Source organism: Barbatula barbatula, assembly GCF_947034865.1.
Source record: "Barbatula barbatula genome assembly, chromosome: 25".
NCBI lineage: Eukaryota > Metazoa > Chordata > Actinopteri > Cypriniformes > Nemacheilidae > Barbatula > Barbatula barbatula.
Genome location: NC_136788.1, coordinates 10492308 through 10505218, shown reverse-complemented (window position 1 = coordinate 10505218; position 12911 = coordinate 10492308). Strand labels below are relative to the sequence as shown.

Here is a 12911-nt window from a genome sequence, read left to right as displayed (position 1 = left end):
GGCCAGCCCCTCCAGCTAGAAGCTTTGATGCACAATAATCATCATCCCTTGTTTAACGAAATCACAGAAATGACGTTTCACAGCTGTAAAAGGGAAAAGCAAAGGGATATTATTGATACATTCGGAGGAAAGTAAAAGATACGCCCCTCTTTGTCTTCTGAACCAATCAACGATTGGTCAAACGTCCTGTTCCCGCCTATCTAATGACGTCGCTATCATATGACAACACCACAACAAAAATGTCTGCCCGGTCCACCGTGTGTTAACAGAGCTGTCATTTCCCATTTTATTATCGTTTCATAACAGTACGTATTTGTATTTTCGAAACCACTACGTTTTTGGAGCAAACCGTTCTTATTCAAACAAACGCCTAACCCAAACGATCATGGAGCCGACCGCATCTGGGATCTTCTGCAATAGGATGCTCAGCATGGTAAACTCTGAGGACGTGAACGCTATCATACAGGCTCAGAGACACATGTGAGTTTGTCAAATGTCAAATATGTTAACCTGCCTACTTTGTGTGGGCTTTTGAATTTAACCGGGTCCTTTATTTCCAGGCTGGACCGGTTCGAAAAGACCAATGAGATGCTGATCAACTTTAACGGGCTGTCAAATGTTCGCTTACAACAGATGAATGATCATTTCCTAACGCACACCCGCACTTTAATCGAGATGAAGAAAGACTTGGACAGCATCTTTAGGCGAATAAGGTATATCATTATGTGATTTTAAAGTCATATTGTATGAATGAATTACAAATCAACACGAACACAAATGTCCTAGATTACCTACTTCTACTATTATATTATTTATATAGATGTTACACTTTATAAGTAACATGGATTCAAAATGTTTTCCTAGGACTTTAAAAGGCAAAATTGCTAAGCAATATCCAGAGGCCTTTAGCAGTAAGTTGTGATGCATTCTTCTTTCTGCTATATTACGTTTATATCTGTTTTCTGAAAGCTTTTGGGGTTATACTATTAATACATAGCAAATTGAAACACGATTTTTTGTATTGTTTCACAGACATCAAAGAGTGTTCAAACTTGAAGGATGATGACGACGAGTTTGACCCCATCCCTCCCAGCGTGGCCATGACCATCTCCACCACTGCAACATCCGAACAGAGCACTGAGTCCTGTGACACAAGCCCCGATGTAATATCTCCCACCATTAGCTGCTCTTCTGAAGACCCCTCTCAAGAGAATGGTGGCGCACCAATATCTGATAGTCCTGAACAGGCTGTGTTGCGAGATGAGGGTCCAGATTCAGCCGAGATCTAGACTGATGTTGCTTATATTATGTCATACTACAGCCAGTTGTGTGTAATGTTTATTATAAAGAGGATTATTTACATTTTGGTGCATGGCACCAATTTGGCACCGTTAGTTGATGTTAATTAAATTGACTGGTAATAGTTCACTCATAAATGAAGATTATGTTTTTACTCACCCTGATGTTTTTTATTTTTGTCACAAAAGATGAGTATATTCTAGGAATATAAAGGCCATATTTTAGCCAATTTTTTTCCATATAATAGATGTAAATAAAAACTTGGGCCATCGAGCCTCAAGATGCTAAGAAAATGCATGATTAAAGTGGTCCAAATGGATTATATTCCAGGTCTTTTGAAGCTATAAAATAGTGGATATTTAAAAAGGACAGGTTTGCTCCAAACCTGGATAAATTAATTTGTTCTGTTGAACACAAAGAAAGAAATGTCAACTGACATTAAATTGACTACCATAGTTGAAAACTCTACTCATTTTTGGGTGAACTATCCCTTCAAGACATTGTTAAATGTCATTTTTGATGAGTGAGCTATTTCTTTAAAATATTCCTATGCTAAAATAAAAAAACTGTATTATTCGCAGAACTAAAATAAAAGTGTCATAAAATAAAGCCATTGTCATAATACTTGGAGTGAGTTTTTCCCCATCTTTTTGTTCAATAGATTCACTGTATTTATTTAACTACCATTTGTTAAAATGGTATAATAAAAATGACTACTTAACAGTTAAAATGATACAAGCTTTGTTTTTTCTTGAAAGAAAGTACTACATATCCCACAATGCAACGAACCGGAAGCGCTCGACTACGACACATCAGCGTCTCTGGAGTCGTCTTAATTTTTTGTCCGTTATTTTATTCGGATCTAAGTGTAAAACGAGATAGTTAATTTGATACTTGGCGAAAACACAATGGGACATTTAAAATAGCATAGCAAGGTAAGTAGACTACAAATAAAGTGCAAATGATAACCGATTGAAATATACGGCTAGCTGTAGCTAGCAGCCTGTGTAACCATAGACACAAGAAATCACTTATGACTTACTTGACTACCAGCAAAAGCGAAGCGTTACTACATAAATCAAATCAATATGTAAACGTTTTGTAATGACATATGAAGTGGATGTAATTTCTCACAGATGGTTGTGACTAACGTGGTTTAAAGCGGCAGAACGATGTTGTACATTGATATCCATGAATGACTTGTATTGACAGCCTAAATGAATGAAGAAGATAAAAGCGAACAGCTGTGACGATGAGGAGGCTGAACAGAAAGAAAGCTCTGAACTTTGTGAAGGAGTTGGATGCTTTCCCAAAGGTGCCTGAGAGTTATGTCGAGACCACAGCTAGTGGAGGAACTGGTGAGATGTGATCACATGAATAAAGCATTTAGATCTGCAGCTTATCCAATAAAACACAGGGCTGTTTGACATTCAAGTCTCAAATTAATTTGAATAAATTATACTATGAACATGTTCAGAAATCAATGTATAGATTATAGGTATAATAACAAAAAACAGAAGTCTGATTTGTCTTTTAGCAACTGTGTAGTGATGAAATTGTAATGATTAGATATACTGTATATAATACTGTAATGTCTGTAATCTTTTACACCAGCATTGCTTTCCAATTTCTCATAAATAGCTAAAAAATTAAATATATGAATAATTATTTTCTGCGGTTGATAAGTTTCAGTTCTGGCTTTCACGGCAATGGCGCTCTTGGCCTTTTTTGAATTCTTTGTGTACCAAGACACATGGATGAAGTATGAATATGAAGTGGATAAAGATTTTACCAGGTAACTCTTTGCTGTTTTCACAACTTGCTAAATAAGATGTCTTATGGAAACGTGAAGCACTGATTTAATTCTTTTGTCTTGCAGTAAGCTAAGAATTAATATAGATATTACAGTCGCCATGAGGTGCCAATGTAAGTCAGTCTCAGACAATATTTGTTATGCTGTTTATAATAAATGCCTTGTTTCTATTTTTTATCATCATTAATATGTCTTCATTTTAGTTGTTGGGGCAGATGTGCTGGATCTTGCTGAGACAATGGTAGCATCTGATGGCTTGCAGTATGAACCTGTAAGTATTTTGCTGTTTAACACAATTTTAGCTTTTTGGAAGTAAGGTCTTATGGTGATGCAATAACAGGTTTTATGATTCTTTCATAGGTTGTTTTTGACCTCTCCCCTCAGCAGAGGCTCTGGCAAAGGTATGTTTAATTTCTTTACACAGGCTATGTTTCCAAGCCTGTAAAAAGTGAATGTTAGTGGTTTTATAGTCTTGAGTATAAACAGAGCTGTATTTCATATATAAAGAAGAATATTCTGTTGAGAATGTTGCTTTTTCTTTTGCACTAGAACGCTTTTGCTTATTCAGAATCGTCTGCTTGAGGAACATTCACTACAAGATGTTATTTTTAAAAATGTCATGAAAGGTTCACCTACTGCTCTTCCACCAAGGTCAGTATTTCACACTAAATTCCGAACACCTGATCTATAATCCGATTTGCAGGTCATAAGATGCAAAGATACAAAAATGGATATGAATTTGGGAATGAATGATTGTATTTATCATTGTGTAGGGAAGATGACCCCACCCAGGCTTTAAACGCCTGCCGAATACATGGACATCTTTATGTCAATAAAGTAGCAGGAAATTTCCACATCACTGTGGGCAAGTATGTCTCATTTCACCCCTCTTACCTTACATTAGAAGGTTTATAACCAACATCAGAACCACAAGTCTACTCAAGACTTAATATTCTGTTATCTCAAAATGCTTTATTCAATGCTTATATTAGGGCTATTCCACACCCAAGAGGTCATGCTCACCTCGCTGCCCTGGTCAGTCATGAAAGTAAGCTAAAGATCTTCTATTTTATTTTATTGCTAACAGTGTTTTGTTGTTCTCCAATTGGTGTTACATTGACACAAAAAAAACAGCTGGTAATGTCAGTATTTGGAGTATTCTATAATTACCGGCTCATAAACACAGAGCTGTTTGTGTAGAATAGAGGAAGTGGTGCTTATGGTATTATCTGTATGCCAGCCCAGATTTTATGCAAAATCTTAGTGTGCTCCTCAATCGACACCAGAAGGAAACATCTGTTGCTCTATTAAAAGAAAATGATGCCTAGAATTCAATGTCTGAAATTAATTTGCAAATTAACATTTTTTTGTTTTAGCATATAACTTCTCCCATCGGATAGACCATCTGTCATTTGGAGAAGTAATACCAGGCATTCTGAATCCATTGGATGGTACAGAGAAAGTGTCCTTAGATCGTAAGCAGATAGTAAATTCGAATATATATTTACATTGCCAGCAAAATGATCACAATGTTAAACACATTGTGAGCAATAAAGAGCCAACCACTGATCAGTCTGTTTTTTATTTAAATATATAATTTCCATCTGTTTGTTTTTAGATAATCAGATGTTTCAATACTTTATTACAATTGTGCCGACAAAACTGCAGACGTACAGAGTGTCAGCAGACACACACCAGTATTCAGTCACCGAGCGTGTAAGTGTAACTTACTTAGGAATTTTTAAATAAAATGTTATTTGTTCACATTAAACGTGCACACCTTAAAATTCTCTATTTGTTAAAAAAGATCTCGTTTGTAAAGGACACGTTGATTTCTCAAGGTTAAATCCTACCAACGACGCCAACCTCGTCTGTTTTCTTTAGGAGCGAGTTATAAACCACGCAGCAGGAAGTCATGGGGTGTCTGGGATCTTCATGAAGTATGACATCAGCTCTCTGATGGTGAAGGTGACTGAACAGCACATGCCGCTGTGGCAGTTTCTTGTGCGGCTTTGTGGCATTGTAGGAGGCATTTTCTCAACAACAGGTAAACAACACAGCAGCAATGAATGAACAGGGTTGGGGATACGGGGTTGACTTGATATGACCGTTATGATATAAACCGTAGCTGTGTTTTTTAAATGCAAGGAGCACCCTAAATGTTTGATGTTATACATTTCTGCAGGCATGTTGCATGGTCTAGTTGGCTTCTGCATAGATGTGGTCTGCTGCCGTTTTAAACTGGGGGTTTACAAACCAAAGAGTGTAAGTTTGATATTTTTTTTAATTGTTTCGCAATTTCAATTCTTTGCTGGCACCTGACGCCATTTTTATTCTTCTAGACGATAATCCTGGATGGCCATGTGAATAGTCTTATGCCACTTCTTACTGAGAACGGAGAACACTAACTGGACTGTCCTTCCCATCATGTTTACAAACCATTTCGTTGGCTCTTCCATCCAAACAGGTGTACATTTTAGGACTCTTGTGTAAACACATGCCATCTAGGTACTTCGTTACCCAGTTCATTATCAATTGTGGCACTGTAAAGAGCTGTCTGTATCAAAACAACTTCCAGAACAGGATTATAAAATGTATTGTTTGTACCATTTGAAAAAATCTTTGGGTCTTAAATTATTCCATAGAAAAATTACCAGAGAGTGCAGAAAAATGATTAATTTTATTCAAACTATCGCAATCCCTTTTTTTATTTATTGCATTCATGAAATAATATGATTTGTTTTAGCCGTGTCATGTGACCCCTTTAAATGGATACAAACCTCCTTAAAAACAGATCCATTCCAAATCATATTTTAAAAATTATACAGTACAAAACTGCCAGACAGCAGAGTCAAATTGTGACTACAAATAAGTTGCACATGGATACAGAAACACAGAACATTTTAAAGCCACAAGCAGTTATCACAGTATTATTTGGTTGGGAAGTATACTCAATGACTGAAGCCGAGCCAAGATAACAACCTCAGGAAAGACTGTGATTATTCTAGCTTGTGTGTCGAATGTGAAGTGATTGCTCTCAATATTATTGATACTAAAAGGATGATCATTGAGGATTTGTATGACTGATTTGTCCATTTTACTAACTAGGGGAATCAGTTAAGGAAATGAAAGCACATTTAAACCTTAATAAGTCTTTTACCTTTTAAACCTTTTTTGCATGCACATTCAATTTTACGACGTGTATGCGTGTGCAGCTTTATGCCAAATCCAGTCCCAAGTTTAATAAGAGTTTAATAATGTAAAATGATCAGGTTTGGCTGCTTTTATGATTTTGAAATTGGCTTTCAAACTATCTGTTGCTTATAATAAAAAACTAAGAATTTGCCAAGACCTTTTTAAGTGTGTATTACACTTAAGTGTGTAGAAATATATTTTCTGATCATTCTCATGACGAATCATCACATGTGTAAGTGGATTTCATTTACGAATCATATGAACATTCCTGGATACTTTTCTATGTTTGCCGTACATTCATGTCCAAATAAAACATTTTGACTTTCACATGCACCTTTTTTGTTTTGCAATAGTGTCTCTGTCAAGTCTAACCACGTGAGCACTAAAATAGCAAGAGGTCACACTTTTCTTAAATTCAAATGAAAAGATCAAATGAAGCTTATTTTGTATCCGAAGTCTTTAGGTTACAGCACTTGGTTGTACTGAACAAGGCACTTTAAAAATTCTTGCTTTAATAGGAATCACCTTTGTTCAAGCATCAAGCTTAATACCAGCAGATAACAAAAGTCAACAAATTCAATGTAAAACACTTTAAACGAACTATTCACTGTAAGATGAATCAGGTGAAAAATATCTCGCGGACCATCTCGAGAGCATCATCATCATCATCACTAGCGTCGTGTTTCTGCGAAGGCTCTTCAAGCTTCTCGGAGGTTACTGAACCATCAATGTGTGGTTTTAAATGGGTGTCCGACTTTGTACTGATACCTTCGTTCATGCAGTTTGCATATGGGACGGTCTCCTGCTCTGTAACGTCACAGTCTGCGTCTGACGTCTCTGGAATGACCCTTTCCACATCAGGGGTGCTCGTTTCATCTGTATTACACACCTAGAAGTCATAAGCACATAACAAATATGCATCAGAAAAGCCATATTTGGGCATTTAAATGAAATAGACGTGAAGTACCTTATGGGATGTTTCCACGAGCTCCGTCTCGTTCATCCAGTACTCGACGACACTGGGAATAATATCGAGTATTATGGCAAACGTACGTAAACATGCGCATTATTTATCAATGATTGTTTATTTAATACGTTTTATACCGTCGGGGGCGATTCTTTCTGGTCCTTTGTGTTTTCTTTCTTACTGCAGCGACGTTGCTGCTTCGATCGTCGGATTTGACCATCCAAAGAGGAAGATTTCGATACTTCTCAGACATCGTGTATAAGTATGGAGTTTCGTACAAATGTACGTTTTTAAAAGTCTCTTTAGATTAAAAACATTTAAAATCTCTTCGTTGGCTGTTGATCAGATAACGGTGGTTTTACTGCGCGCCATCTATTGGTCTGGAGCAAAACACCGACGCGTGTCAGGATCTTTTAAAAGGTTCACACGGATTTAACAAACATCATCACTTTATTGTACCTTGTTCATAATACAAATGGGTTCCAAGACACTTAAAGGAAATTTGATCGTTCATTTAAATAAATATTGTGGTAATTCAATAATAAGTCGAAAGAAGAAAGTATTTGAAGAATATATATATATATATTTATTATAGCGTGACAACAATAATTGTTGTAAATAAGGTATTTTGGCACAAATATTTTCGTATTTATTCTTAATCTTCTGGATTTGACTGGCTGAGAGGACCAGTTTAAAGCGGTTTCCTCCTGTTTACACCAACAATTATTACGGTCTTATTTATACATTCTTTTTAATGACTTTACATTTCTTTACCGATGCAATTTGCAAATGGCACATTTGTCATTATTAGTGCTATAAAAACCACTCAAAGCGAGTAAAATGAAAATTACAAAATGCACCTTAAACCTCGTCAAGAGTTTATTTAACAGTATATCAGAATATCATACAGGTAAACAAGATTTTAGCAAAATGTATTATATCCATACTGTTGCATTTCATAAAAATATTTGATCACTTATTCTTTGAAACTATCAATAATACATTAAACCATATTTATAGGCGTACAGCTGTACAAGGTAAATACACATCTAACACTAGACAGTAATATTGATCTGAATGGGCCCCTGTATGTGCCATCTTTCACAGATTCAATATTTCCCCAATAATATAAAATGGTTTTTTTTTGTTCTTTTTTTGTTTTTCACAGCAGGCAGGATACAGCTTCAAACAGTAAAAGCTATGAGCTGTGCAATAAATGCGTCCACACTTTTCCATCACTGCTTCTGTCTGTGCCTTCATGTAAACAGCAGTTTTATTTAGCTCACTGCACCCAATGACAGGAATCGACAGGGTCTACAAATATTATGTGCTGGGTAAAAAAAACATCAGTGAGACGTGAACATGGAGCATTTTATTGTGGCACACATCACCATTTTCCTAATCAGTAGTTTTCCTGTTTTCCAGTAAACAAAAATATATAGTTATTTGTCTATAAGTCAAATTGATCGTTTCTCAATGATATTTAAAGATTTGTACTGAAAAACAAGACAAATACTGATCAAGAAAAACTTTTTTTTTAGTTAAGAAGGAATGTGATGAGCTTAAATTGATATGCAACATTTTCAGTGCAGATATTTTATCCGAATAATCGGCGGTTCACCAAACTGCCTGAAAATCTCAAAGAAATTACATTCCACACACCCCGAAGCGTTTCCATTGGCACAGTTTTCAGCCTGTGATTAAAATGACAGGTGGAGAGCAGCATTAAATAATTTCACTATTAAATGAATACAAAGAGGCAAGAACACTGCATGGCATAAAATCCTTTTCTCAAAACCAATAAATGTTTCTGTTGAACACGATCAGTTTAAAGTTCTTCAGCACAGCAATACATCCATCTAAGAAAAGTCAGAATGATGGAGGAATGAAAAACACATCTTTCCTTTTAATACCCAACAACATCCTGATGTCTTCACTCATATTTAGTTATGATTCTGTCTACAGGTGTGATATTGATCATCTTTCATCACCTTTTAACAAAACATTAAGCTGGCAATGTCTGCTTAAAACAAAAGTGAAAACCCAATGTTCAGCTCTTAAGATGTATAGATTTAATGTGGGATGCATATTATATACTGCTCTTTAGTCCTGCCAGTAAGGCACTCTGCCACATACAACTGGGTCCCACTTATTCGTGCTAGAGAGACCCAGAATTTGAGATAATTTCTCTGTCTCTCAGTTCTAAACTAAACCTGTGTCCTAACCAGACATGAAGCAACGAAGCATCAGTTTTACATCGTTTACTGGTAAGGTGCTACGTCAAGATCATGAGTTCCATTGTCAGGGAATGCACGGACCCATACACTGTATAGACTAAATGCATAAATTATCTCTCAAATGCATCAAAGTTCATGTAATGGGGTGTTTACACTGACAGCAAAGGAACAAACTAAATGAAGTAATTCATTTACAATGGGTATGACAGGGAGTGTTTCGAGTTGACAAAAATGAGTAGAGTAAACAACTTTCCACAACTTACAAGTATCTTTTGACATCAGCAGTACTTACAGTACAGTAGTTGCCAGAAGTGATGTTTAAATTTGGAAAATGTATGTCTTTACCCTTTATTCGTTTATTTGAATAACTGTGAATTACAAATGTTCTGAGTTGAAGAGTTGCGCTTGAAGTGTAATCCGAAGCGTGGGTTTGAGAAAACGTGATGTAAATAATACACAACACATGCACAAAGCTTTGAATCAAGTCCAATGAGAGTAAAAAAATAAAAATTAGTATAAAATGTATAAAATTTAAGTCAGTGTATGCATTCGTTTCTGTGAGCTTTTTGTTTTTCTATGCATCTTTTGTATAGTAGAATAAAATATTCACATTTATTTACAAAGCTGTTGTTTGCCAAATCATTTTGTTTAATATATACCTTAACAAAGTTGTTCTTCATTTTGTACTAAACACCTCATGTTTTAATCCAACATGAAGCAAATGTTCTCTATATTGTCGCTTTCCTTCCGAAATCTCAGATGTCCAAATTCACAGTTTTTCAGGAAATGGAAAATACACTGCACTTTTTACATGATTAAACACTGTGTTGTCAATGTTGACAAGCTCTTTTTAATCCATTTTATTGGTTAGATATTTGCAAAACCCGGTGACAAACATAAAGGGCGACTAATAATAATGATTTATGGCAAAATATAAAAAAACACCACAAAATATGGAGATACAAGGTTTCAGAAGGACGGCAGTGATAAATAAGGCCTTTAGTCATCACTTTTGGCCACTGACACTGTCAACATTTAGAGATGCTACATTTTAATGATTATTCTTGTTTCATCGAGATAACGCAGAGCTATAAATTGCTCACAAAATATCAATAGCATATATTATGAAACTAAATGGATTTTTAACTTCAACAGTGCCATCTCATTAATCCAAAACCCTGCACCACATTACTGCATATCAACCACTAAGTTTCTTCCGATTGCCTGTAATTACATACCGTCACGCATCATTTTCGCTGCCAGCGAAACAAACAAAACTGCTTGTTGCTGAAATCTGGTTAGGACACAGTGACTGCATTACTCCTGTTCTCAAACCAAACAGTCCTTAAAAATGTGATCCCAGCTCACCTAATTCGCTTCTGTGAACTGCGAAACCATCAGCGATTTGGGAATGATGCCTGTGAGGTCTGGAATGGTACCCCGACTCCATTGGCGGCACAGTACAGTGAAAATGAGGCTGGAATGAAGTACTGAGGCCTCGAAAGCATCTGCTTTTAAGCTTCATTAGAAAGACAGTATAGCAGTCCTAGCCTGGTTCAGTTTGTGATATGTAACCAGATGTTCAGCTGGGAACAACAGACCATAATCATACCAATATAACATATCGTCACAGGTTCATTATTGGCATCTAACGGGAAAAATCCAAGTGGTAGATTTGGCAATTGATGTGCATTTACTTCCTTGTGTATTTCCCATAATTCAGCCCAAATGGATTGGCGTCATACTTTACCTTGTATCTCCATTATCGGTCTGTTCGTGTCCTCTGTGTGTTTATTGTCAGCGTTTCACGACGTCTATTGTAAATGTTGTTCCCACCAGACAGATAACAAAACCTAATACTCATGTGGTGTTCAAGTCATGTATACTTGGTTTCCTCGGAAATCTCTTTTCATGCTACACATATATTTTGCAATTTTCGACCCCCGGCACCACTGGGGGGCGATGGTGTGAACGACTTGAAATTATGCAAAAAATAAACAACCTCCACATGATAACAAATAGAGAACTTGGGTCCACTGGACAGAAGAAAAAGCCTTTCAGAGTTTAGCCTGTTTCTCCATCAAAAGCATTTTCTCTGGATCCAAAATGACTTTTGGCTGTTCATCTGTACCGTTAATGGGATCATCGAGAAAAAACTTGAATCAATAAAGCAAGTGGGATGCGACAACAGGCCGAGGTTGATATGTCAACATCGGTTCGTGAATATTTCAACTTTTACGAAAACCTTGATCCGTCTCGATCGATTTCAGACAGCAAGGTGGACCTGCCACCCTCTGTTCTTTGGGCGAACGCCCACCAAAACCGACCACCGAGGGATAGCGTGATTAGTCCAAACTGTCGCACCAAGCCATTAGGCGTGTCCAGGGTTCGAGGCTGGATGATGGGCGACGGCGAAGGGCGAGTGTCACGCTAGTGGGGTGAGACTACTTCCGACAAGGCAGGGCCGGCTGGAGAGAGAGAACTCCGGGAGGTGGCACAGTCTACCGAGAAACACAAAACCCGTAAAGCACCTGTGGACATCTTACTTAAAGGTACAGTACACCCAAAATGTTTAATTCTGTCATTGTTTCCTCGCCCGTGTGTCATTTTTTAAACCTGTATCACTTTCTTCTGCAGAACACGAAAGAAGATATTTTGAAGAACGTTGGTAACCAAACGACCATTATATGGACACACTGAGACATTTCTCAAAATATCTTCTTATAAAAGAGTCATAGTCAGGTTTTGAGCAACATGAGGGTGAACGAATAATAACATTTTTAAATTTTTGGTGAACTATCCCTTTAACTATCCCATAACTACACGTGAATGGATATATGAAGAGCTTATTTCCAAAAAGAGATAACACCGTTTTCAAAACAATTTCAAAAATCATGTTTTTATTGTTTTTTTATTGCGTTAGTTAGCTGTAATTATGGGTTAAATCAAAACAACCTTTTTGGAAATAAACTCTCCTCCATATGTAAGAAACTAAGAATCAAAGCACACACACATGCATATATATGACAAAAACAAACGCACACACATACTTAAAAGAGAAGGAACAGCCAACTGCGTCAAATCAGAAAATACTGTGCTGCACGAAGTACACACATGCAAAACAGAAGCACAGAGTGAATAGATCTGAATCAGAAAGACATGCAGCTTTCCACGAACCGTGTCTTTAGTGTGTCCCATTATGAAGAAATAGGGTGAGGCTAGAGTGTCACTTTTCATGCACATGGAAAGGTTGGTAGGAACCATTCCTACAGAACAGGAAGTACAAATCTGAACTATTACATTATAGTCACAGAAGAGTTAGAAAATAGAATAGAGGAGTTAAAGAGAACTGTGGTTACAGGCTGCTACGAAAGGGTTAATTCCTAAAGCGAGTCATTGA

At 36.7% G+C, this 12911-nt stretch overlaps 3 protein-coding genes across 7 annotated transcripts in view; 2 read left to right on the top strand and 1 right to left on the bottom strand.

Moving 5' to 3' along the window:
• Nucleotides 1–117: 117 nt before the first annotated feature.
• On the top strand, nt 118–2025 carry kxd1 (KxDL motif containing 1). The gene is made up of 4 exons (XM_079450957.1): nt 118–480; nt 561–713; nt 865–911; nt 1033–2025. The coding sequence occupies exons 1-4, from the start codon at nt 386–388 to the stop codon at nt 1287–1289; spliced, it is 552 nt and encodes a 183-aa protein (XP_079307083.1). The 5' UTR covers nt 118–385; the 3' UTR covers nt 1290–2025.
• Nucleotides 2026–2062: 37 nt separating this feature from the next.
• Nucleotides 2063–6716, top strand: ergic2 (ERGIC and golgi 2). Of its 3 annotated transcripts, none has more exons than XM_079450522.1 (14): nt 2063–2234; nt 2512–2657; nt 2986–3094; nt 3179–3225; nt 3316–3383; nt 3473–3513; nt 3662–3763; nt 3886–3981; nt 4105–4160; nt 4489–4587; nt 4731–4828; nt 4997–5159; nt 5298–5377; nt 5455–6716. In XM_079450522.1, exons 2-14 carry the CDS (start codon nt 2552–2554, stop codon nt 5518–5520), a joined length of 1131 nt encoding a protein of 376 aa, XP_079306648.1. In that variant the 5' UTR covers nt 2063–2234; nt 2512–2551; the 3' UTR covers nt 5521–6716. The 3 variants fall into 3 exon arrangements, with proteins under 3 accessions (XP_079306648.1, XP_079306650.1, XP_079306649.1); XM_079450524.1 differs by having other exon boundaries at nt 2074–2234; nt 2992–3094; nt 5455–6639; XM_079450523.1 differs by having other exon boundaries at nt 2085–2234; nt 2436–2657; nt 5455–6639.
• magi2b (membrane associated guanylate kinase, WW and PDZ domain containing 2b) overlaps nt 5806–12911 on the bottom strand; it is a 64269-nt gene continuing 57163 nt past the window's right edge. For 2 of the 3 annotated variants that reach the window (XM_079450517.1, XM_079450519.1), the window contains one exon: nt 10364–12012. In XM_079450517.1, coding sequence (XP_079306643.1) covers nt 11942–12012 — 71 coding nt within the window. In that variant the 3' untranslated portion in view covers nt 10364–11941. Of the gene's footprint in view, nt 7197–10363; nt 12013–12911 lie in introns of those variants that run through there. The other variant, XM_079450518.1, reaches the window with a different exon arrangement.